This window comes from Sciurus carolinensis, chromosome 14 (assembly GCF_902686445.1).
Source record: "Sciurus carolinensis chromosome 14, mSciCar1.2, whole genome shotgun sequence".
Taxonomy (NCBI): domain Eukaryota; kingdom Metazoa; phylum Chordata; class Mammalia; order Rodentia; family Sciuridae; genus Sciurus; species Sciurus carolinensis.
The window spans coordinates 287,802-314,833 of record NC_062226.1 but is presented as its reverse complement, the minus strand read 5'-3'; the positions used below and the strand labels follow the sequence as shown (position 1 = coordinate 314,833).

Below are 27,032 nucleotides of genomic sequence, written 5' to 3'. Positions count from 1 at the left end.
AATTTTAAATTTGCAAAGTTATTTGAATAATTTCATATGCTTGTATTTGAATACTTCTAACACAGACTCTCCAAAATACATTTTTAAAAAATTAGGGACTAAATCCAGGGGTGCTTTACCACTGAGCTACATCCCCAGTCCTCTTTGTTTTGTATTTTGAGACAGGGTCCCACTAAGTTGCCAAGGCTCCTGCCTCAGCTTTGTCTTTGAGTTTTTTTTTTTTTTTTTTTTTTTTGCGGTGCTGGGGATCGAACCCAGGGCCTTGTGCTTGCAAGGCAAGCACTCTACTGACAGCTATCTCCCCAGCCCTGTCTTTGAGTTTTAGGAGTCTCATAATGGTCATTGTTCAAGCTTCTGTGCTTTTCCTCCATCAGACTTTTTTTTTTTTTGGGAACTGTAGATTGAACCCAGGGGCACTTAATCACTGAGCTACATCCCTAGCCCTCTTTATATTTTATTTAGAGACAGGGTCTTCCTGAGTTCCTTAGGGCTTTGCTAAGTTGCTGAATCTGGCTTTGAAGTCTTTGATCCTCCTGCCTTAACCTCCCGAGCTGCTGGAATTATAGGTTTGGCCACCACCCTTGGCTTCCACCATTGTTGATTTAAAAAAAAGAAGAAGAAAGAAAATCAGCAGTTTGGTAGTAGTAGATGGGCCAAGCTCCTGGGAGGCTGGGTGTGGGCAGCACCACCTGCAGGTGTGCTTTTGGTCTTCCACCTTTTGGGAAGGTGCCTCATCTGTCAGGTGAACTGGCTGTTCAGGTACTGACGAGGCGGCTCCACTGGAGCAGTGCATTACCAGGAATGCATGGTAATCGTCCCTGGAAAGTTGGTTTTTTGCAAAATTCTGACCCTAGTTCCTTTTACTGTGTGTATAATCGAAAAGTTTGTTTTAAAAAGTTCTAAACTCAATAGCCATGAAATTTAGCTTAACTGTATTATGGCAAATTATGTTCGGTGCACAGTCCTTTCATGTTACATGGCAGAGGAGAGATGGTACTTGTAAGTTGTAAAACAATGCTGTCCTTTCAACTGTGAGAAGGAATTCATTCAGTCGAAATGTCACTTATCAGTTGCCTCTTGTTTAATCTAGAGATGGTGTGAAGTTCTAAGTGATTATTGCATGTTTATTTTATAATTATGTTTAGAGGCAGGGACATAAATAAAGGACTGGTGGGTTTTTAATTTTAATCATTAAGAAAATCTAGGTTTTGTAAATACACATCCCTATGTGGTAGCATCCGTCCTGTGTGTCCAGAAAGACTTTGTGAGGTCACTGGGATGGGCACACACACAGCAGCACTCACCTAATGAAGGTGGTCTTTGCACGTGGATCTTTCGCCTATCTTGGGATCTCTTTCACACCTTGTCTGTGTCTTGTGACAGCTCATGGTATGCCTATCTTGGGAGCCAGGTGCACTTAATCCCACTGATCTAGCCTGGTGCAGTTTCTGCTTTATTTTCTGGAGAAATTTTCTCCTTAGGTTTCCACGTATATCTAAACATACCAATTTGCATTGAAGGAAAAGGTTTCATGAACTGAAAATATCCTTCTTTTTTCTCTAGCCACCTCAGTGCCTTAGAATGTTAAAATGGACCAAGAATAGAACATGGTTTCTAGGAGGACGGTAGACCTCGGCTCTGGTATGTCAGGATGCAGAAGCAGCTCCACTATTCTGCTCTTCTTTCCCAAGGGTTTGCTGTATTTCTATCATTTGTGACCCATCTGATTGTGGACTGGCTGAATTTTGTGTGTGTGCGTGCATGCAAGTGGCATTTCAACCTCGTTTACATGCTGTTGTAAACGGGTCTTTATGTAGGCCATGAAGTCGACTGAGGGTCTGGATAGGCTGTGAAGGAGCCTGTGGTCACTCTGACACCCCAGTCCTCTTCTATTTTTACCACTGAGAGTGGCAGATTGCTGTGTGTCTATATACAGATGTGACCTGACAGCCTCTGGGCCTGCTCACAGCAGGAAGTACTCATCTAGCCCAGGGCTCAGAGGGAGGGACTGGGACCCTGTTTCCTAGTGAGGGTCTTTCAGGAGGGGCTTCAGAGCCTTGGCTTATAATTGCAGATACTGAGTGGTTTAATTTCCAGTGGTTTAATTTTGTTTAAGGAATATGAGAATTTAAGATAGTGCTTAGTAGGTTTGTTTATTTTTGTACTGGGTATTGAACCTAAGGGTGCTCTACCTCTGAACTATATCCCTACCCCTTTTTACTCATATTTTAAATTTTGAGGCAGTGTGTCTCTAAGTTGCCTGGGCTGACCTTGAACTTGTGTTCTCCTGCCTCATCTTTCCAAATAGCTGGGATTATAGGTATATGCCACTGCACCCAACTTGTGCCCTATTTTTTTTTTTTTTTTAAACTATATTTAAGAAGTTTTGGCACTACAAATATCGGTCTTAAAAGAGGCATGATCTCGGGTACACCTTTGGCCGTCTGTTCTGACCTCTATTCCTGTGGTTTTCAGAAGTGTTCTTTGTTGCTACTTGGTACCCTTTCTGTACTCTTTACTTTTACTCTCTCTATCTTATTTAGAATTTTGTGCTTAAAAAGCTCTTTGAGCTGGGCACGGTGGTGCATGCCTGTAATCCCAGTGGCTTGCGAGGCTGAGGCAGTTCAAAGCCAGCCTCAGCAATTTAGTAAGGCCCTGTCTTAAAATAAAAAAAGGACTGGGGATGTGGCTTAAGTACCCCTGGGTTCAGTCCCTGGTACCAAAGGGTGAGTGGGGGAGAATACTTTAAAACAAAAACAAACAAACAAACAAAAAAACAGGGCTCTTTGATTGGAAGAAGTTCCAGAATCCCTGGAAATCTCAGGCGCTGGGTGGGAATACATTTTTCAAACCTGGGTTTGGAAGTTGGACACAATCTACTCCTGTTTTGTCTTTTTTTAGTGCTAGTCTCAACAAAGCAGATTTAATGTTCATACTTTCCCTCAGCTCCTGTCCCTCCTAGTCTGCCACCCAGCCCTCTTGCCTGCTGCTTGTCCTCTCTTTCCCAGGATGGTTGTGCACAGAGATATAGGATTGTTTTTATTTTTAATGACTGAAAGAAAAACGTGCCTACAACTGAAGCTTCTGAAAGAACCCTTGTCTTTGTTCATCTTATACCTATCTCTGAACTTGACCCTGGCCTCCCTTGGGCTTTGCATTTTAGAACAGGGTCTCTGAAGACACATTTGTGGGTGACTTGTTGTGGGCATGAGGTGCTGGTAGCTAACAAACTTTCACAAAAGACTTGACCTTTGACCTCATGGAAATTTTCTTCTTGCCCATGACCACTGTCACTTTGTGGGGGTAAAGGCCCGCTCCAGCCTCCAGAACAGTGTCATTGTTCTTCACAAGGACAGCTTCGTGTTTAGTTGGGTCAGCCAGGGCAAGCACCACTGACCGAGGTTTCCTGTTTGGACTGCAACTCCCCAGACCTGCAGTAGAATGACTGGGTGTTCTTGAGTTTGGGGACACGGATAGCTGAAAGGAGAAACTCCCACAGGGAGGTTTATAGGTGGAGAGAAGTGAGCCAGAGTTTGGGGAAGAGCTGGAAGGCATGCATTCCTTGTTCACACCTAGGCACAGTGTCTCCCTTCTCTCACCCGTTGTTCTGGTAGGTATTCCCACATGTGCCACCTAGAAAATGCAAGGGCTGATGCTCACGGAGAAGAGGTGCATCAAGGGTGTTTTGCCAGTGGCATTTGCCTGGTTCTCTAAGGAGGGGGCACAGGTGTTGGGGTGCCACATAGTGGACTCTGGTCTTGGCATGGAAATGGAGTCCAGGAACTTCCACTGCCAGTGTTAAAGCTGTGTGACTTTGAGGCTCTTGTCAAGCAGATGTGGCTCAAGCTGAGGAAAAGGAGGACAGAGCCAGAAGCCCAGAGTCAGGCCTGTTGCTTCAGCTGTCACTTCTCAACCTCTTGTTGCTGTGCGGTTAAGGGGCTAACTGTGGAAGGGTGTTGGCCTGTGGTCGGAGGAAGGGTATCCCTTAGTCCTGCATGTCCCTGGGCTATGTAAGGTGGAGTCCCTGGGCCAAAGAAATGGAGTTCCAGGGCCATAGGAGGATCCAGGAGCCATGGCTGGGGTCCCCAATGCTGTGAGAGGATATCATATACTATGGAAGGGGTGTTCCTGGACTGTGGAGGGCAGCTGGGGCTGTAGGACCATAAGAGGGGGTCTCTAGTCCATCAGGAGGATCCCCAGCCGTAGAAGGGAATCCATGGACTATGGGGGATTCCTGGGCTATAGGAAAGTGTTCCTAGTATTATTAGTCAGCTTTTTGTCACTGTGACCAAAATATCTGGTAAAAACAATTTATAGGAGGAAAAATTTATTTCAGGATCAGAATTCCAGAATTTGCAGTTCATAGTCAGCTGACTCCATTGCTCTGGGCCCGAGATGAGGCAGAACATCAAGGTGGAAGGATGTGGCAAAGGAAAAGTACTCAGATCATGGCACCTGGGAAGCAGAGAGAGTGAGTCTCCAGGGACAAAATGTAAACCCCCAAAACATGCCCTCAGTGACCTGCTTCCTTCAGTCATATGCCACCTGCCTACAGTTAGCATCCAGTTAGTTGCATTCACGTTATAATATTACATTAATGCTATAATTATTAATCCATCAAATGGATTAATCATCTATTAAGGTCACAGCTCTCAAAATCTAGTTATTTCACCTCTGATTGGTCCTGCATTAACAGAGGAGCTATTTTTGGGGCAGGGAGGATGCCTCAAATCCAAACCATAACACGAGACTCTGGGGGATTTCCTAAATGTATGGGGCCTGTGTCCAGCCTTGCCCCAGCACTTTTACTGAGGACAGCAGTAGGGTCTTTCCCCTCCTCTCTCCTCCTTGTGGCTCTTTGGGATCCTTTTATCCTCTGTGAAATATGGGGTGCAGTGCCTCCTTCCTGGCCCCTGAAGCACAAGGTGGGAACTTTCCCTCTTCCTGAGCCAGACTCTGCACCCGAGTGTGAGGAGATGGCTACACATAGGTATGGGGCCTCTGTGTTTCACTGTGCTCTGGGAACTGTGTTTATGCCGCCAGTGCTGGGAGCCTGTTGGCCATAGTGCTGGGCACCAGGCAGATCTCCAGGTAGCACTGTGGGCTTGGCAGGTAACAGATGTCTTTCCCATTTTCAGCGTGATGTAGGTCTGCCCTCTGTGGCAGCACTTACTGCACCAGATGTGGAAACACAGTGACTCTTGGAACAAGGGCTCCAGTTCTCATTTCTTTCTTTTTTTTTTTTTTTTTCTTTTTTTTTTTTGCAGTGCCGGGCATTGGATCTAGTGCCTTGTGCTTGACAGGCAAGCACTCTATGAACTGAGCTATCTCCCCAGCTCCTACAGTTCTCATTTCTTAACTGGAAACCAGAGTGCAGGAGCCAAGTGATGATGGGAGACCCCACAGCAGGCAGAGACACTTGCATGTGATCTAGGCCCCCACTTCCAGAGTGGCCTTGACTATACCTCTCAGAATCCCCTTGCTCCAGACTGCCAGTCTGCTCCTGCCCCATTTCCTGCACAGTGCCCCATCTCCTGAGGTCCAGGCTTGATTTTGTGCTTTCTCCCTGTCTAGATCTCACTTTTGTACTGCATGTTTCCAGTCCTCAGACTTACCTACCTTTGCCTAAGAAAACTTTTATGAAAAATAACTTCAAATATGCAGAAAAGTTGAGAGGTTTGTACAGTGACCTTTGTGGACTGTTCACCTAGGTACACTGCCTGAGATCCTCCGGATGAGCCCACACATGTGCACACATGCACAGACAGACACATACATGCACATAGGTACATGTGCACACATGCACAACACACTTTCTTTTGGAGCCATTTGAAAGCAAATTCAGACTTCATATCACTTTGTCCTTACTTGTGCACAAGGACATTTCTCATGTAACCACGATGCGATGACAAACCTGGACATTTAGCATTGATCCAATTCTCTGCTCTCTGTATGGTAGTTGCAGTGATTTCTTTTGTGACAATTGCATACAGCACACTGTACAAGTTGTTGTGTCTCTTTGTTCAGTGACAGTTCTTTAGTCTTCGACTTTCATAAAGAGGCATTTTTGGAAAGTACAGACCTCCTGTTTTTTTTAAAAGGTCCTCAGTTGGAGTGTTCTGGTGTTTCCTTGTGATTGTCTGGAGATTGTGCACTGTTCAGGAAGCTGCAGAACTGATGTTGTGCAGACAGCCTGTCAAACGAGTGCTGTCTCTTTGTGCTGCGATAGTTCATGTTGACCTGTGGTTAAGGTGATGCCCACTGGGCTTCTCCTTTGCAGTTGCTCTTTTTACCTTTGTAACTAAAAATATATTGAAATTATGTAAATACCCTGTTTCTTATTAAACTTGCTCCTCATAGTTTTAGAATCCATCTATGTATTGAACCTGACCCATATGATGGTAGTTGTAAAATAGTGATTTTTAAGTACCAAATTCTGTTTGCATCCACAGTTGGCATTCTAGTAGAAGAGCTCTGTGTTCATTTACTTACTACCTATTCACTTTTTTTAATATATATATTAGATGGACACAATACTTTTTTTTTTTTTTTATTTTAATTTTTCAGTTGTAGGGCTGGGGATATAGGTCAGTGGTAAAGTACTTGCCTTGCAAGCACAAGTTCATGGGTTCAATCCCCAGCACCACCAAAAAAAAAAAAAAAAAAATTTTTTTTTAGTTGTAGATGGGCACGATACATTTATTTATTTATTTATTTATTTATTTATTTATTTTATGTGGTGCTGAGGACTGCACCTCACACGTGCTAGGCGAGTGCTCTACCACTGAGCCATAACCCCAGCCCTCTATTATTTACTGTTAGTGTGAACTCAGGCTGCCATTAGTATGTTAAATGGTTGTAATCTATTACTGTGATCATCCATTTTGAGGTTCAAAGTGTCCATACTTGGCCAGTGGGAACCTCTTCAGGCATTGCTGTTTCTTGTGGCACTCTTGTCATCTTTTGTGCACTTTCTTGGGCACTACTTTGTGCTTTGAACTGCCCCAGCCTGGAATTGGTTCTTTCTCCAGGAGCTCAGGTCTTGGAGAAAATGAATACAGAGACTGAGTTTCTGTAGTTGGTCTGTCTTTTGCTGCTAAGGACTTGGTATCCCTGCAGCGATCAGAGCTCCGTTGCATGAGTTGCCAGTGAAACTGGAGTTTGAGACAAAATTAGATTCTCTGGCTCTGCTGGTGGTTGGGGTCTTTTTATGCTCCTGATTTGTGCAGCTGAGAAGCCCATTTTAGTGTTAGCAGCTAATTCCAGCAGGGATGCCTGCAGGCATCAGCTCTGAGGGTTGTAGCTGGCAAAGCTGGATTCTTCTCCACTGTGGTCCAGTGATGTTGCTGCAGCTTTTAATGGCAGTCTGTGTCCTCTAGTGTCGCAGCAGACCCCAGCAGCTCACCACCAATTTCTTTCCAGATTCTTCTCACAAGTGTGAAGAATGAAATTCATGGACAACAATGGAAGACAAAAGACGAGTGAAGGGAGTAGGCTTTATTTAAGCAAGAGGAAAAGAGAGGGGATTCTCTCAACGCAAGAGGGGACCTGATAGCAGGTTGGCACTTAAGTGTATGACTCTAGGAGTTTATATGGCTACTGGTTAGGGGCAGTGATAAATATTTGTGCTAATCGGGTTTTTGAAAAGTATCAACACTATTGGTCAAGATCTGTGCTAAACAGGTATTGGAAAAGTACCACTGCTGTTGGTTAGTCCTTGAGTCTGAACTTTCCTGTAACCTCCATTCAGGTCTGCCCCCACTTTGTGCTCCTGGCCTTCAGGGCCACATGTAGTGACTTCCACAGGACTGAGTCTGGGACTGAGCTCCTTGCCGAATTTGAAGGTAGAGAAACCCATATAGGAAACAAAAATAAACAAAAACCCTTAATTGGGGCCCATTAACAGTCTTATCTTATTCTCCAAGGCTAAAGCCCACATCCCCGTCCTCATTCAGGTGTTAGTTAAGGCTCTTCTTGCAAAGGACAGAGGAGCAGGCCGTTTAGTACTAAGAGGCCCTATTGCTGTCAAGGTTTTGTGACTTCACCCTGAGCTGGAGACATTCTGGGTCTAAAGTCTCTGCCTACAACTTGGTTCTGCTTGTGCGAGTAAGGGCATGGAAAACATGTGAGCTGTGACAGGAACTGGGGATGGGATGGAACTTGTTAGGGTTTGGGTCTCATGTCTCATCCGTAAACCTTTCCTGGCTTGGTGTCCATCCACCTCAGAAGTTCTCAACATTTTGCAGGCCACTGGCCCTTTTTCAAGGGTGATGAGAACCTCGTTCCCACCCATTAGATGATATGTGGGGTCAGCCACATAGAGCATTTGAATTTCAGTTTCAGAAGGCTTTGGTCCTTCCTGCTTTCATCCTTGGCTGAGATCCATCATTTGCCTTTTTTGTTTATTCCTGGCACTGCCATGTTCTTTGCCCTCCCCTACAGGGATCACAGAGGGCTTGCAGCTTGGTCTTTCTTTGCCCAGTTCAGAGGATGTTGATTGTGCGTGCTCGTTCCTAAGAGTTCCACCAGTGTCTGTGCCTTGTGGAAAGCAGATGTGCAAGTGGAGGTGGGGCTTGTGGAGCACCCAGACCTGTTTGCCTGGACTGGGATAGGTGCTCAGTCATAGTTGACCTTCACTCCAAGTGACAGAAGAGACAAGTGCAGACATCCATCAGATGCTGTCACCTGTAGGCGGGAGGGCAGAATCAGCCATTACCAACAGGATCGGGCCACCTGTGGAGCTCCAGGGAAGGTGAGAGAGAACACCCTGGCATTGCACCTTGTCTTCGCCTCCTCCTGGGGTATCAGTAAGTTACCAGCTCCTCTCAAGAAAGCTACTGGTGGGAGCTTTTGGGAAACTGAGGATGCCAGGCGTTCGGCAGGATTGAGGAAGAAGGGATGTCATGGGGGTTAGGGGTTTTGGGTGACAGGGTGAGGCAAGGCTGAGTTCTTGGACGCTTAAGTGGCATGAAGTGGAATTAGCAGTGGACTCAAGGTTCAGTGGGAATATTCTGGAAAATTTTCTGGTGTTATTGGAAAAAACATTCTGGAGGTTGTCAGAAGTATTTTGGGAGTTAGGCCTTTAGCGTCTGAGAGCCCAAAAGTTTCTGGAGCTCAAAGTGCAAGATAGGATGGCCTTCATCCTCTGCCCCTGCCCCCAGTGTGGACAAGGTGTTTGCTGTCTCCCTGCTGCCATTGCCTCATCCTGAGAGACCTGGTTAGGAGCACTGTGTGTATTTATATTCACTTCGCTGGGCAGAGTGAACTTCTTGAAGGCAAGAGTTCTGTTTTAGGAAAAGTAAAACGATCCCAGGAAGCCTTGTGTCATTCACATATGCTTTGGCGTAAGAGACACTTAAACTCAACGTTCAGTGACTTCAGTGTCTTATTGCTGGCTTTTTCTTTTTGTTGTGCCTGGGATTGAGCCCAAGAGTGCTCTGCCATCTAGCTATACCCCCAACCCTTTTTGCTTTTTATTTTGAGACAGGGTCTTGTTAAGTTGCTGAGGCTGGCCTCAAACTTCTAGTCCTCCTGCCTTAGCCTCCTGAGTAGTTTGGGTTACAGACCTGATGTTTTCTTCATTTAGCTATTTCTGGAATATTTTGTAAATTCTTGGACATTCGAAATACTTAGATAAATTATTGTTGGCAATAAAATGCATTTTGAAATAAATTGTAGCATTACTATAACAGGACCAAAGCATTTCAGATTTCTAATTACGTGATAAATGAACACATGCTTATTAAATGACTGCCTTAAGAACTACAGAATAAGTGGCTGTTTCCTTGGGCTGTCTTCTGAAGGCCATTCCTTTTCCTGCAGACGACTGTGCTATCCAGTCATGTGGGTGTTTGGTAGTGAGTTTGTGATTGATTTATTTTGGAGAAGTGGTGCTGGTGTATTGTGTGGTCTGCCTTTAATGCATTCAGGTTGATGGCTGTTGTTTTTTTTAGCAGGCAGTTCCGGCCAAGGGTGAGACTAAGCAGGATAGCTGCATGAAAACTGAGCTGCTGAGAGAAGGTAAGGGCTGTGCTCCCTGGGATGGGAGACAGGATTTTGCTGCCTGCACTTTTCCTGTTATCTGTCCTGGGATTCAGTGTACCTTCTAATCTCTCCCATTCCTGGATGACAGACAGACAGACAGACAGACAGACACACACACACACACACACACACACACAACATCTTCTAGAGAAGGAAAAAATAGTGTGAAGAACAGAAATACTGCACCTAGAAAATGAAAAGTGAGTGGTCATAAGAATGTTGTAGCATCTTTATTCATATCCAGGCCTCACCAGTAACAAACTGGAAAGACAGACTGGCACATCTGCATGGTGGAATGTTGAGCACATAGCATGGTTCATGCAACAACACGGATGAAACTTAGGCATGTTTTGTGAAGTGAAGGAAGCCACACCCCAAAGGCCAGTGCCAAGGGTTTCCGTCAGGATTGAGTGTTGATTTTTCTGTGAGTTGACATGCTTATGTGATGTTTGCCCCTTATTCTATTTACTTCATACTTGGTTCATGATTTTAATTGTTTCTTTTAGCTATTAAACCAACCGTGCATTCCTGGAATATATCCCATTTGTTCATATTTTTTTAATCCCATCTCACCATCCCCTCATCCACCCTCCACCCCCCATTCAGTTTGCTAGTCTTTTGCTGAGGTTTTAGGGTTTGTATCATAAGAGATATTTGTCTGACAAGATGGCAGTAGCACACACCTCTAATCCCAGTGACTTGGGAGGCCGAGGCAGGAGATGCCAAGTTCAAGAACAGCCTCAGCAATTTAGGGAGACCCTGTCTCAAAATAGAAAATAAAAGGGGCTGGAGATGTAGCTCAGTGGTAGAGTGCCTCTGGGTTCAATCTCCACGCAAAACAAAAAATATATTGTCCGGTGAGGTGTCTCTCTGGTGGTGTATCAGAATAATGTTGCCTCACAGTACGTTGTAGAGAGTTCTCTCTTTAATTTTTGGAGGCGTTTGTGAAAAGTTGATAATTATTCTTTGAATGTTTGGTAGAATTTACCAGTGGAGCCATCTGGTCTTAATCTTTCCTTTTTGGAAGTTTTTATCTCTAATAGAATTTTTGTCTTCTTAGAGTTTTATTCAGATTTTCTGTTTCTTCTTTTGTTTGTTTTGGTAGTTGGGACTGTGCCCATTTTAGCTACATACACATTTAAGACTATTCTATCTTTGTAATGAATTTACCCCTTTATTACCAGGTGTGTCTTTCTTCATCCCTGCTAGTACCTCACTGTCTGAAATCTGCTCGGTTTAATAGGTCTGAGGTCTTTCCAGCTTTCTTTGCCTAAGAATTGCATGGCATCTGTGTGGTAGTCATTTTTCTTTCTTTTTTTTGGGCGGGGTGCTGGGGATCGAACCCAGGGCCTTGTGCTTGCAAGGCAAGCACTCTACCGACTGAGCTATCTCCCCAGCCCCTCATTTTCTATCTAGTGTCATTGCCCAGCCAACTGAAGAAGTTGGATCAACATTGCTGTGGCTTTTGTGTTGGTGATTAATTTTCTCAGTTTGTCTGACTGTATTGTGTTGAAGGATGTTGTACTGGGTATGGAATTCTAGGTTTGTTAGTCACTGTGGCCAAAGTACCTGACAAGAACAATATAAAGGAGGAAGAGTTTATTTTGGCTCATAGTTTCAGAGGTTCAGTCCATGGTTGATCAATTCCATAGCTCTGGGCCTGAAGTGAGACAGAATATCATGGTAGAAGGATGTGGAGGAAGAAAGCAGCTCAGGATATGATGGCCAGGAAGCAGAGAGAGCTCTGCTCACCAGAGACGAAATGTAAACCCCAAAGGCACACCCCCAGTGACTTGCTTCCTCCAGTAACACCTTGTCTGCTTATACCACACAGTTAATCTCTATCAGTGAATTAATCCACTATTTTGAACCAGAAATCAGTAACTGTGTTTATCTTTTTCTCGGTTTGTAATGTGTCTTTTCTTCCTTGGCTGTTTTCAGATTTTCTATCTCTGATTTTTGGCAATTGAGTTATGTTGTACATTGGTTTGGTATGTTTTGTTTATGTTGCTAGAAGTTTGTTAACTTTCTTGGTACTTTTTGTTAAGTTTGGAAGTACTTGACTGGAGTGTTTGTTTTGGCTGTTACTTCTTCAAATGTGATTTTGCTTCTTCCCTTGTTTTGCCTCTCCAAGTACTTGCGCTTGGGCTTCATGTCATCCCACCTGTCAGGCAGGCTCCACCCGGTCACTTTCACCTTTCAGTGCTTAATTTTACATAGATTCTAAGGATGGGATGCGTCTGAGTGCTTCATCTTTCCTCTGTCTGACCTGCTGGTAGTCTCATGGCTGATAGTCTCCCTTCAGACTGGCCATCTTTCACTCTAGGAGTGCTTTGTGGGGTGGATGTAGAGGGTACTTGTGACTTGTCCTTCTCTGTGTGTTTCCCTTTAAGCGTGTCACCCATCTTCTCTGGGTACTTGGATGATTGACTTCATTCTGGACTTCTGTGTTTTCTTGCATGTCTAATAGTTCTGATGGGCTGGTAGATACTTGGGTGGTGTTGGTGGATTGAATATGTTGTCTAGATATCTGTATTAAAGAGAGAATTGTTGGGTTTTCCCAAGGTACTCAATTTATTAACTTGGAAAGTTTGACCTCTTGTTGGTTTGTTACTAGTCCTTTTTAGCTTGAAATACATTAACTTTAAATCCAGAGACTGGTTTGTTGCTCTTGATTTGAGGTCTTTGCCAAATGCCTGTGTGATTTCTGAGAATTCTTTTCACCTGGTAGACTTCTCTCATTTGACTCATGAAGGATTCAATATGGAGTCTTTTGACTCATGAACAAGGTATATTTCTCCATTTATTTAGTTTTTTATTAGTTTTTTATAACTTATCTTTCAGTATGCAGGTCTTGCATATCTAATTATTTCATGTGTTCTTATGCTGTTTAAAATTTTACTTACCCAATGGTTCATAACTTGTATGCAGACAGGTAGTTTATCTTTAGTTGCTGAACTTTATTTTGAGGTAATTGCAGATTCCTGTGTGAAAAGTAATGCGGAGAGATCCTGTGTATCCTTCACGTTGTCTCCACTGATGACGACGGCATCTTGCAGAACTGCACACAGTGTCACAGCCAGGCTTTTTATGTCAGTACAATGCACCAGACTTACTCAGATTTCCCCTTGGTTTGCACCCACCTCCTGCCCCTTCTCTCTTTCATTGAATCCAGGAGCACTCTCCCATTGAGCTATATCTCCAGCCCTTTTTATTTAATTTTGATTTTGAGGCAGGGCCTCACTAAATAATTGAGGTTGATCCTCCTGCTTAAGCCTTCTGAGCCTCTGGGATCACCGGTGTGGCCGCAATACCTGCCTTAGATCTCCCAGTGTTTCTTGTACTCCTTCGTGTATTTGCTTCTGTGTTTGTCTTGTCTATCCAGGACCACAGGGAGGTGCAGAGCATTCCCACCAGGAGCTCTTCCTCTTTGCCCTTTGTAATTGGACACCTCCCATTCTGTAGCTTTTTGTTGCCAGCTGTCATCCACAAATCTGTTCTCCATTTCTGTGGTTTTGCCATTTCAAAATGCTGTATAAGTGGTTTCATATGCTTGGTAACCTTTTGAGGTTGCCTTTTTTCACTCAGCATAATTCCCTGGGGTTCATTCAAGCTTTGTCGTCTAGCCATAGTTTGTTGTTCTGTGTTCCTTAGTCATGTTCCGTGTGTGGATTCCCACAATTCGTTCAACCATTTACTCACTTGAGGACATCTGGGCTGTTCTGTCATCTGTTTTGATGAAACTGCTGCAGACAGTTCCTGACACGCCATCTCTGGGTCTCAAGCTCAGGAGACCCAGGCTCCTGTGGGTCAGGGCACGTTTAGCTGTCTTCCTGGCTTTGGCATTACCAGTGTCAGTGTGAGGGCCCCAGTTCTCTGCACATTTACTGATTTTTTTATTTTGTTGTTGTTGTGGATTAGATTTGGTACTTAGTTTTGAGAGTTCTTTGTATGTTCCAGGTACTAGTCCTTTGCCAAGTATGGGGCCAGTGAACCTTTCCTCCCCTCCTGTGGATGTCTTTTCCTGGGCTTTAAATATTGGTCAAATCTGATTTGTTGGTTTTTTCTTTTTTGGATTATGTTTCTGTGTCAAGGCGCTAGCCCTGGGTCCCAAAGATTTTTTTCTTAAATCTTGTGTTTTTTTGGTGTAAATTTACATTTCATTTGGAGTTAATTTTTTTAAGGTGTGAGGTTTAGGCCGAGGTCATTTCTATAATCTGTCTTATGTTTTGTGGCCAGTCTAAGCTCAGTCCTTGGTCCTGGTGGCCTTTTTACAGGCCTATGGAATCTTCTGCATGTGGGGTCCTGTCACCCAAGCCCGCTGCTGCTGCTTTCTGACCTGCATGACTTGCTTCTGTTGTCTGGTAACCTTGCCAGAATCTTCAGGGGGATGTTGAGTGGGAGCTGTGAGCACAGAGAGCCTTGCTGAAGAGACTGGCTGTGGGTTTATTGAAGCCCTTGGCCAGCTGGAGGGAGCTTCCTTTTATTTCTGCTTTGCTTAATTTTTATCAGAAATTGTGGTGTTTCCCTGGATCTCTTAAGGTGATTTTGTTTTAGTTCTCAGTACAGTAAATTACATTGATGGTTTATTTGACTGTTAAACTAACCAATCCTGCCTTCCTGGAATAAACTCTACATCACTGGATATATTATCTTTTAAAATGTGTTTTTGGTTTTGGTTCACTAGACATTTATTTAGAATGTTTTTATGTATGTCCATTAAGAATATTGGCCTGTGGTTTCCTTGTGTTATGCCTTTGTCTGGTTTTGGTATCAGGGTAATACTGACCTTAGAGAATAGATTTTATTAATCTTGTTTCTTGTTAGTAAAAACCAGCTCTTGGTTGTGTTTACTCCCTCCGTTGTCTGCTTTCTGTCTCGTTCGTGCAGCGGTCTGTGCTGTTTTCTTCCTCTGCTTTCTTTGATTTGGCCTCCCCCTTTCCCTGGTTCCAAGAGCTCTGTGCTGAGTCTTGCCCCTCCCTCCCACACAGGGCTCAGGGCATGCTTCCTGGGGAACTTCTTGAGCAGCATTCTTCACATCCTGAGAGCTGTGTTTGCATTTTCTGTCAATTCAGGATACATTGTAATTTCCTTTTTGGTTTATTCTTTGTCTCATTAAAAGTGTGTTTTAGTTTAGTTTCTAGTTTTCAGAGTTGTTACTGATTTTCAACTTCATTCCTTTGCAGTCAAAGCATACTTCATCTCACTTCAGTCACTTGAAGTTAGTGGAGGCTCACCTCCACCCTCTGGATGAGTGTGCATGTCCTGGGTGCTGAGTCCTGCCTGGGCCAGGCTGCTCCTGCTGCTGACTGGCAGGTGAGCCTTCTGAGCCCTGCTGAGGAGGCTCTGGGCTGTGGGAATCTGGGACTACAGGTGTGGACTCTGTTTGCCCTGCAGTTCCAGCTGTGTTCCGTTCTTGCACTTTGACATTCTTTTGTTGTCCTCATTGTCTCCACGGAATGGTGTTCTGTGTCCTTTTTATACTTCTTGCTCTGTAACCTACTTGGATATTAAAATAGCCACTCCAACCTTTTACAGATTCACTTTTGCACGCCTTTCCCATTTCTTTAATTTCTGTTTCCTATTTTATTTAATGTGCATTGTAGGGATATTGTTCGCTATGCAACTTCTAGTCTACTTGGACCACCGCTGCCTGTGAGTTTGTCTATTAAGCCATTTACATACGTATGAGCATTTTAAGAAGTTTTCAGTGTATTTCCTCTTTATATTATTTGCTCTTTTCCTGTTAGTTTCTGCCTCTTCTTGTTTGATTAAATCAGTTACTTAACATCTAGATATTAACCCCTTGCTAGTTTTAGACATTACAAGTGTATCATTACCCATTGCTTAACCCTGCCTACTTATGTTCTTTGTAGAACAAAAATCTGAAATTCCGATGTAGTCATGTCTTTTTCTTGTCATTATTTATGCTTTTTTTTTTTTTTTTTTAATGAATTTTCCCCTGCCTATAGGCCATTCTGTTCTTCTGCATTTTCCTCTCTGAACTTGGAGGTCTTCAGAGCATCCAGGACAGTGTGTCCACACTTCACATGCTTCTAGAAGGGCTGCACAGGGTTGCAGGGTGTGAACTTCATTCAGCCTTGAGACTGGGCATGGGGTCTGGGAGGCGCCTTCTTCCTCAGCGCTCAGCCTCAGCTGCCTGGTCTGCCCTCGCCAGGGGGTTTACAGAGGCTGTGTGCAAGTACCTGTGATGGGAGCTCCCGTGGCTTTCCTTAGCCTCCTTCTCATGGCACACTTTGCTGTGTGTGTGGGATCTGTTCTTCTCGAGGCTTTCCAGGTTCAGGTCATAGAATCCCTCAATGTTCTAACTAGAATTCTTATGAGAATGTTGTACATTTATTAATTTAACTGACAACTTTGTAAATTTGTCATCCCATTCCAGCATGAAAGGCCCTGTATTTAATTTTTTTCTCCACCTAGCCTTTAATTAATCTTGGATTTTTTTTAATACCTATGTAGTTTTTTCCTGCTTTTGTGAGTAATATCTTATTTAATTTTTTTTTCTTTTTAGTTGTTAATGGACCTTTATTTTATTTATTTATGTGGGGTGCTGAGGATTGAACCTGGTACTTCACACATGCCAGGCAAGCACTCTACCACTGAGCCACAATCTCAGCCCTAATATCTTATTTTTTAACTTGTATTTTCTAGTTAATATTGGTGTAGAGAATGACTTTGATTTTTTTTAACCTGAGATTTGTTTTGCAGTTTGGGGATGGAAGGCAGGGCTTTGTGCTTGCTAAGCAGGTGTTCTACTATGGAGTTACATCCCCAGCCCTGTGACTTGATTTTGAATTCAGCCTTCTGACTTTGTTCTTATGTTTTGATCACAGGTGGATTCTGTTTTTCAGTAGATGACAGCGTGTCAGGTGCAGATGAGAGCATTTTGTCCCTTTGTCACTAGTCCTCACACTTCTCTTTCTTCTGTTTCAGTGTCTCCCAGTACCACCTGTTTTGTTTAGCACTAGTAGTTTTAATGGATATTCATATAGTGTTTCTGGGCTTATGTGCGATTAATTTAACCTTTCTTAGTGAAGGTATGTTGCTACAGAGTTTGGGATGTAGTCTTTTCCAAGTTAAGAAAGTTTCCACCTATTCTCTTTTGCTATGCATTAAAAAACTTATGAATTGCTCTTTGTTCTTAGAAAGCATTTGTTATTTATTGCACAAGTATCATGTACCAGGACCTGTTTATGTGCCCAGGTTACAATAATGAACAGATCTTGCTGTCATAGAACTCAAGTGTGGAAGGAAGATGGCCAATATGAGCAGTAGAGAATGTTAGCATAAAACATAAAACTAACATAAAACTGTCACTGAAATCCTTCCATTTCACTTACAAACTAACGCTTAAATTCAAACAGGTTTAACAGCATGTTAGGTGGTAGGTGTGAAGAGTCCAGCCAAGAGCAGGGTGGCCTGGGTGGAGCCTTGCCCTGGCCTAGCCTTTTCCTGCCTCCATGAGTTTTCTGCCTCAACTCACAGTCTTCTGATGTGAGTGCATTTCTTGTTTCTGAGTGTCCTGGTTGTGACTGCTAGAACTGTCAGAGATGGGGCCCCCCCAGAGCAGGGTGCACAGACAGGGGTGTGCTGAAAACTGACCCTCCTTCGGGCCTGTTTTCTTGCTTATTTGTGTATAGCTGCTTCTGGAGCCTTGTTGATGTCTCCAGCCAATACTTAGGTTTCTCGTGAAGTGGTGATTCCTTACACTTCCCGAAGATCCTGCTGGGAAGCAATCTCGTGTTAAATCTGTTTGAATTTAAGTGTTAGTTGGTAGGTGAAATGGAAGGATTCAGTGGACAGTTTTATGTTAGCCAGTCAGAAGCATTGTAACTTGTGCCGGTGGTGTGTGGGAGGGCGGGTACCAGCAGTCAGTGATGCTCCTTTCTGCTCTGTTCACAGACATACCTATGGCTGCTGATGAAGGTTCTGCAGAAAAGCAGGCAGGAGAGGCCTCCATGGCTGCGGATGGTGAAACCAATGGGTCTTGTGACAATGGTGACACCAGTCACCCAAACGCAGCCAGACACACTCAGGAGAGCACAAGAGCCAGCCCACAGGAAAGTTCCAATAGAGCAGCACGAATAGCGGAAAATGGGGTTTCAGAAAGAGAAACAGAAGTGGGGAAGCAGAACCATGTCACAGCCGACGACTTCATGCAGACTTCTGTCATTGGCAGCAATGGATACTTCTTAAATAAATCGACCCTGCAGGGGCAGCCCTTGAGGACTCCCAACACTCTGGCCTCCTCGCTTCCCGGCCATGCTGCAAAAACCCTTCCTGGAGGGGCTGGCAAAGGCAGGACTCTAGGTGCATTTCCGCAGACACCAGCGGCAGCGCCAGCCGTTCCTGGGGAAGGAAGTGCAGACACAGAGGACAGGAAGCCCACGGCCCCTGGAGCGGATGTCAAGGTTCACAGGGCACGCAAGACCATGCCGAAGTCTGTCCTGGGCCTGGTAATTTTGTGCCTTCTCTTGCTATTTCCCTTATGTCTGCCTTCTCCTGTGTTAATGATGACGAGTGGACTCCTGTGCATTCAAGAGAAAAGCCAGTAGATGGCAGTGGTCATCTGGCACTAACTTCAGGCCCACTAACAGCTACGGGTGCATGATGCCTCTGCAATGGTAATCTGGTAGGGTGGTCATGTCTAGGCCTGTGAACTGTTAGGGGTCTTGCTGATGCCTCTGTGCATGAACAGCAAGGCCAGATGGCACTGTCTCTGCCTTCTTTTGGGGCTTTGCTCTGCCTAGAGGGTTCTTCTGGCCTCATGTGAAGATGTGCCGAGACTTTCAAGGAGTCAACTTTTCCTTCTGCTGTGGGTCTGGATGCTTTCGTTCCAGCTCGGGAGAACTCGGCACCCACTGTCTGAGAAGTGAGAGGAAGCGAAGTTGGTCAGGACCATGGTGTGACTGAAGTGTGGGTACACAGGGCTGCATTGAGATGTGCCTGGCTCATGCTTGCCTTGAGAGCCAACGAGTCCTACATCCTGAATGTTTGGGCACAGGCAGTACTTACTGAAGCTTGACCCCCACCGTGCTGGCCTTTTGCTTACCCCCATGTCTCATGTGGGGTGTGCCTGATAAATTTCTTCCAAATGTCTACAGTGCTCTTTGCTCTTTGATGAGTTTTGCTCTTTGATGTTTGCTCTTGTCTGGGAATGGAGTCTGGGTTTATGATCACATTCCCTCAGAACTTCTGGTGTTTGGCATTGTTGCTGGCATTCTGAAACTGTCTTGTCCTTCATGTGTAGACCATGTGCTATTTCCTCTGCAGCCCTTAGGACTCCACCACATCAGGGACCTTCTCTTGAGGGCCCTGCCAGTCTGAGGAATTGTGTCAACAGCACCAGGAAAACGCATGTATGATTTTCTTTCCATCTCTTCCATAGAGCTCCTTTTAGGTGTTAGGTGAAGCTTGGGTCTTCTTTCTCCGTGGACAGTGCTCAACCTGCTTTTTGCTTCCTGCATTGTTCTTTGCCCTTTACATTCTTTTCATTCCATACATCTATGTGCCTTTTTTTTTTTTTTTTTTTTTTTTTTGTACTGGGGATTTTTTTGGGACAGGGACACTTAACCACTGAATCACACCCCCAGCCCTTTTCTGTATTTTATTTAGAGACAGGATCTCACTGAGTTGCTTAGTGCCTTGCTGAGTTGCTGAGGCTGACTCTGAATTTGCAGAGTCCCTCAGCCTCAGCCCTCTGAGCCCCTGGGATTATAGGCATGTTTCACCACACCTGGCCGTATGTGCTTTATTTTGACATTTTTTAAATATCCAGTATTTTTGACTAATCTTTAATCTAGAAAATCTCTTCTGCCTCAGATTCCATCTTATCCTTCAGAAGACATTGACTCTAGTTTTTCATGGTTTCTGTCACAAATTCTGATCCTCAGTGGAGCTCTGTGGGGCAGGCAGCTCTTGCTCTTGATGGTCTTCTCCAGTCTGACTTCTCCCCCAGGGTATGCTCCTGTTGGCTTCTGTGGCCCTGGACCAGCCTGGCGGAGTACTGCATGGTTCTGTGGTTGTGGCGGCCATGGGGTAGTGTGGAGGGGCACTGCTAACCACACACCTGCTGGTGGGTTCTGTAGCCACCAGGTTCTGCCCTCTCTTGGCAGCATGCTGGTGCCTCCTGATACAATACCCACCAGATGCCCTGGCCCAGGGGCTCCCCAGTTCCCATTGGCTAGCTTGACATAGCTCTCGCTTTACACCATTTTCTTTGTATGTTGTCAGAACTTGAGAATATTTAAAAATAGTTTTAGATTCACAGGAAGCTGCAAAAATAGTACAGAGATGTGCCATGCACCCTTTGCCCAGTTTTCCTCAGTGGTAACATCTTACATACTGGAATGCAGTGTCATAACTGGGGTACTGACAGATATCCACAGATCTTACTCAGTTTTACCATAACTTTGATGTGCATGTGTGTGTGTGCAGATGTGCACAGCCATCACAGTCAAGGTCCCTGATCCCTGGCACTCTCCAGTTCATTCTCCATTTCTGTAATTCTGTTATTTCAGGTGTTCAGTATGTACAGTGTATAACCTTTGAGGGGCTCTTTGCATTCAGCATAGTTTTCTTGAGATCATCTAGGTTGTGCTCCTAGATGATCAGGAACCTGCTCCTTCTTAGAGTGCCCAGCTGTCCATGATGTGAATAGTTGCAGTCTAACCACTCACTGTTAAAGGACTTGGACATTTTCAGTTTGGTGTTATTAAAGCTGCTCTGAGCATTTATGTATATGTTTTTGTTTGCACATACATTTTCATCTTTCTCGGTTCAATATCCAGGAGTAGAGTTGCTGGTTGCATGTTGATTGAATGTTCAGTTTTTCATTTCCTCTTTTTGGTTCTGGGGATTGAACCCAAGGCCTTGCACACGCTGGGCAAGTGCTCTACCACTGAGCCATACCCCCAGCCCCTTGGATGTTCAGTTTTATAAAGAACTTACAAACCATCCCTTTTCTCAAGTGGCTGCAGTTTGCATTCCTAGCTCATGGGAACCTTTCTGTTTCTTACATCCTTGCCCAGTATTTGGTGCTGTGTGGCTACTGTTTTGGTCATCTGATGGGGTGTGATGGCATCTTTTCCTGGTTTTCCTCAAATGTCCTCATGCCTGTGATGTGGGACATTTCCTCAGTGCTCCCTTGCCAGCTCTGCCATTTTTGGTGAAATGTCTCTTGTACCATTTGCCTCTTTTTACTATTGATTGAGGTTTTTTCCCCTGGGTATGAGTCCTTGGTCTGAGGTGTTTGCAGATTTGTTTTCCCACCTGAAGCTTATCTTCTTCCTCTTGAAGGATCTTTCCCAGAGCAGAAGCTTTTCATTTAGATGAAGTCCACTTTGTTAGTGTGCTTTCCTGCACTGCCCTTTTGATGTCATGCCTAAACTCTTAGCCTAGCCTAGATCTTGGAGATTCCTCTCCTAACTGAACTGAGTGCATCCCAGGAGGCATCACTATGGCATACCCTTTGTTTTCTCCTCTGGGTCTGTGCTTCCAACTCCACACCTTCCTCACACACTCACTGTTTGTCTCTAGGTGCAGGGAGGGAGGTGGCCCTTTTCTTTCTGCCACTGTACCAGGGGAAGTTCTTAGTAATGGTGCAAATTTGTGTTGAGTTGCAGCTGCAATGAAATATCCAGCTGTAAGAATTGATTGGCTGGGGCAGAAACTTGAGCAGTAAAGCCTGGGAGGGGAAAGCCAGGTGGCAGAGTACAGGGTGGGCTGCACCCTGCAAGGGCACAGCCCGTGTGCTCCATCTCCTGGTGCAGCAGGTCTCCTCTTCTCTCGTGGTTCTGCCTTCTGAGACACTGCAACTGTGAGCAGGATCTGATTACCACCAGGTTCAGGGGTTCTCAATTTTATTTTTTAGATTTTTAAAAACTACCTCTGAAATGAAAGAATAGGTTTTGTACCTAAGTGAGAATTAGCCTCATGTGGCTTGTCTCCTCTTGAGGTCTCATTTTATGTGTAAATGAGGACCACACAGTGCTGTGAGTGCTGAGCTGAGGTGTTTTACTGCTGAGTGCTGTGCAGGCTGCATGGCAATATGTAGGTGACAGCAGGAGCAGGAGCTAGGTTCTGAGTCTTAATGGTTACTGCCCGGTGTGTCTGAGAAGGGCCTAGACAGCACTGTGCAGAGGGTGGGTTAGAGGGTGGAGGCCACAGAATGAACTGCCAAATTCGAATTGTGCCTTGGAGGAGAGAAAGGAGAGTTAATCCTTGGGGAAAGGAAAGACACTCCTGGGTGGAGGTGCGGAGGTGCCATCTGCAGCAGATCAGGGGCCGTCACTGGCAGTGTAGCACACAGGATGGTGAACTGGGTCCGTCTCCACTGGCGGAAGCAACAGGAAGCTGTATAGAACTATGGTCCTGAGAACTGGAGTCCAGGGTAGGTTTCTGTCTTGGCTGGCTTTCTGTTTCATCACTGGATACAGCACATGGTGTGGTTTATAAAGGGCAGAGGTTTTTTTCAGCTCTCAGGTCCAGAGGCTGGGAGGTCTGAGAGCATGGTGCCAGCATCTGGTGAGGGCTTCTTGCTTCATCATAACATGGCGAGGAGAGCAAGTCTGCCAGGTCGGGTCTCTCTTCTTCCATCACAGGGCTCTTCCCTCGCGGCCTCATCCCATCCTAGTTATCTCCTACTAGGCCTTACCTCCAGGTGAATTTGGGGATTAAGTTTCTAACATATGACCTTTAGGGGGACACATTCAGGCCAATGCAGGTTCCTAGCTGGGTGGTCAGTGAGATCAAGTCATGTGATCTGTGTTTTGGACATCGTTTCCTTGTGGACTGAGGAAAGAAGGGCTGTCTCTGAGAAGCTTTCTAGGTGCCTTGCCAGCAGCAGGGTGTGTGAGAGAGACAAAGAGTACAAGATAGCAACTCTTGTGAGACAGACAGAAAAGTGCACGTGAGACATGGTGTGAGAGGGGGTTAGAGGTAGAGCCACAGAGCCTGAATGAAAGCACAGAGCATACCCTCCCCAACCCGGCACAGGACTCCTTTCTCACTGGTCAGCTGTGCGGATTGTTGTTCCATTTGGAACTCTCCTCTTGGTCTGCCTGCCTCACTTGTAACCTCAAGAAGCATGTCCTTTAAAAAAGAAAAAAAAGTAGCATGTTCTCGCCATCAGTGTGGAGCTCAGCCCTCATCAAGTGCTTTGAATTACAGTTATTTCTGACTTGGGCCTCCTCTCCCTTGTCTCATTGCCAAGAGATGGGGATGCTTTGTCTTTTAAGGGAGGGGTCAAAAACACACACCATCGACCAATGTAAATGCACAGCCTGGTGGCAGTAAGCCCACTCACACTTCTGCACAGCCTTCACCACCATCCACTCTTTTCAGTGTGTCCCCATGCAACGCTAATCCCCCTTCCCCTCCCCAGCCACCAGCACCCCCCATTCTACTTTCTGTGATTTCAGCTGCTCCAGGGAAGGGACGCCACGGGAGTGGAGTCACACGGTACTCGTCCTCTGGTGCCTGATGCCTTGAGTTCATCCACCCTGCAGCACGCTGCACAGCACCCTTCCTTGGTGAGGCTGACCAGCCTTCCACCCTGTGGATGGGCCACACTCTGCTGCTCCCTTCACCCACCAAAGGGCGCTGTGGCTGCTTCCACCTTTTGGTTCCTGTGATAATGCTGTCTTCAGTTCCTTTGGGTACACCCAGAGTGAAACTGTGAATCACGTGGTAATTCTACATTTAGTTTTTCCACAGAGGCTGTGTGGCTTTTCGCTCCCAGCAACAGCACACACGCTCTCCAACACCCGCTCTTCTGGTGTCTTGCTTGGACGGGAGCCATTCTGGTGGGTGGAGGTGGCATCTCCTGGTAGTCTTGGTTTTCATTTCCCTCATGAGTAGTCACGTTGAGCATCTCTTTCTGCCTATTGGCCGTTTGCATATCTTCTTGAAGAGATGTCTGCTCAAGCCCTGTGCCCATTTTTAAGTCAGGTTGTTTGCTCTTTTGTCGCTGTTGAGTTGCAGGGCTTCTTTATATCATCTGGAGAGTAGTCCTTATTGGACATGATGTTACAGATCATCCCACCCATTCTGTGGAATGGCCTTTTACTGTTAGTAGTAGTAAAAGGACCCAATCAATGATAGGCAATTGCCTTTTGACACGTGAAACTTTTTTAATTCTCACAAAGTGCAACCTGTCTGGTCTTAAGCTGCCTGTGCTCTTGGTGTCTCATCCAAGAAGTCACTGCCAGATCCCACGCTGTGAAGCTGTCCCTCGTCTTCTTCTGAGAGTTCGCTGTAGTTCCAGGTCTCGTCTTTGGGCCCTGCTGTCCTGGGATGGTCTTTGCTTCAGCGTGTGGATTTCCAGTTTTCTCAGGACTGTGTATCAAAGGAAACCTTGTCTGTTCCACTCATTATTTTTGGCAACTGCAGTGTGCACAATAGTATTTGGTCAATTTGAAGTGTTTTGAGGTCAGATTCTCTCAAGGTTGTCTGTGGATACATGGAAGTAGACAGGTGGAGGTGCAGCAGTGTCTAGGCTATATGGAGTGGAGGTAGACTGCTAATCAGTCCTGAGGTGGTGATGGTATCAACGTAACTGCTTTCAGGGCTTTTAGCCCTAGGAGGGCTAAGGCTAAAGACAGATTCAAGAAATGGGTACAACTGAGTAAAAGAGCATTTTTAAAAAGTAGTGTAACTAGCTGTTGTGGAATCTATGGTGTTTGGAGATCTTGTAGGTCTAATTGTGGCAGCTGTGGAAGCACTCCCAGAGAGGTTTCGTTGCTCCCATTTTGGGTGTTTTTAGCTTAGTCATACTGATTGCCTAAATTGGGCTGGCAGACTTTTTCTGCAAATAGCAGATACATGATATTTGAGGTTCTGCAGCCACACATAGTCACTGCTGATGCTTCTTCCTCTCTCTCTGCCCCTCCTTCCTCGTCGTCCTCCTTACCATTAGACCCAGAAATATTGCTCTTAGCTTGGGTGGTGGCTTGCCACCTGAGCTTAGTTATCCAGCAGGTGCCTAGGCACCCATGTCCTAGGGCCCGGTGCTGCTCTGATGATGTCCAGGTTGCATGGATTTGTAGACTTTCTGCACCCCCATCGTGTCTCATCTCTCAGCTTAGGGGAATTACTGGGGAAAAGAGCTGTGATTTGGGTGCATGTTATTTCAGCAGCCATCGTTTTGCTTGTCATCATAGTTATTGATTGTCTTTGTTTTGAAGCATGCAGCCAGCAAGGACCCCAGGGAAGTTCGAGAAGCTAGAGACCATAAGGAACCAAAAGAGGAGATCAACAGAAACGTTTCTGACTGTGGACGACAGCAGCTTTTACCCCCCTTCCCATCCCTTCACCCGTCACTACCTCAGAGCCAGTGCTACATGGCCACCACAAAGTCACAGACAGGTAAAGGGGTCTAGCAGCTGTGTTTCCTTCTGAATGTATGTCTTGAACATGTGCCTTCTAACTGCAGTGTGGCTGGTGTCAGTGGGCACTGGCCTTTACAGCGGAGAGGCTGTCTTGCCCTAAAGCCTTCCTTGCTGCCACCTGCCTTGGTTACCTGGCTTGCCTATGATCTGAGGTGAATATCATATTAAAATCTTAAGTGGAGGACTCGGATTGAGGGCTCTCCTGGTCCTGAATCAGGTGCTGTTGGATTCAGGGGGCCAAGGTATGGACACTTATCTTTTGGCTCTGGCTCTGTCACCCTCACTTGATCCTGGGCCCTTCTCCCCACTCCTCAGTGCTTGTGCCTTCCCCTTGTTGGTTGACCCTTGACTATTATTGGGGTCCTCTTGTGGGATTTGGGGCAGCATGAATGGCCTCACAGGAGACTGTCACTGGGTGTATGTTGGGCACCCTCCTTAAGGAGATGGGTGGCTCCCTCTGGCACAGGCCAGCCGTGAGTTTGAATTTGAAAAGGGCCTGCCAGCAGCCCTTCCTGAAAGTTGAACCAGGTTGGCTTGGCGCTCAGACTGTTGACCTGAAAGACTTTACCTGGGGAATCTCACCTGGCCATAGGTTATGACTGTTTTTTTTTTTTTTTCCTTTTAATTTGTAAATGGATACAATACCTTTGCTTTATTTTTTTTATGTATTTTTATATGGTGCTGAGGATCAAATCCAGTGCTTCACACATGCTAGGCAAGTGGTCTGCCACTGAGCCACAACCCCAACCCCAGGTCATAACTTTTAAAATTCTTATTAAAGTAATTTCAGACTACCGTCATGGTTGCATCAGTTGTACAATTTCTGTGTGCCCTTCACTCCCTTTACTAAAAGACACAGTTGTGCCCCTCTTTCCAGTACATAATCTTTTTCCTGAAACGTGAACTATGTTGCAAATACAGACTTGTGCCCTTTTACCTCTAAACAGGTGCTTTTCCTAAAAATAACGCATGATGTCTCTTGAAATAAGGACGCTTCCTAGCTATAGTGCAGTAATCAACACTAGGACTGCGACAGTCACCTGATTTTACCATGTTGCTAACTTTGCTAATTTCCTAGTAATGTCCCTTACAGTCAAAGAAAAACAATCTGATACTGGATCCCACAGTCACCTGTCTCCGTAGTCCTTTGTTAGTCTCTTAATCTGAAGCATTCCTGGCCGTCTTTGACCATGGCATCTTGAGAATACAGGCCAGATTCTCCATAGACCTGCCCTGAGGTTTCTTCTCAGTGTGCCTCAGGACCAGGTCCAGGTCTTGGGACACCACAGATGACTGACCTATGTCATTAGGAATTGCAATTTGGTGGCCTTTTGTCTCGTTAGGGCATGGCAGGGTCCATAGGTTCCTCCATTATAAAGGTTGTCTCCAGCATGTATCTTCAGGGAGAGTCTGAGGTTCTACAGCTGCCCTGTTTCTTATCACAGCCCACAAGTAAGTGCTGTAGGGAGGGGGCCACCTGGTGGTTTTCTGTCTCCATCAGTGCCTGTTAGTTGCATTTATACTGAAAGGAAGAGCTTCACTTCATTTTTAATTTTTGACTCATGTGTTAGCTTTCTG

The 27,032-nt window shown here is 45.2% G+C and overlaps 1 protein-coding gene across 1 annotated transcript in view; it reads left to right on the top strand.

The window, feature by feature from the left end:
• The window catches only part of Ehmt1 (euchromatic histone lysine methyltransferase 1), a 149,375-nt gene that overhangs the window by 48,313 nt on the left and 74,030 nt on the right, over positions 1 to 27,032 (top strand). The window contains 3 exon segments of the mRNA XM_047523824.1: positions 9,954 to 10,020; positions 17,968 to 18,521; positions 25,251 to 25,431. Of these exon segments, the coding sequence (XP_047379780.1) occupies positions 9,954 to 10,020; positions 17,968 to 18,521; positions 25,251 to 25,431 (802 nt within the window).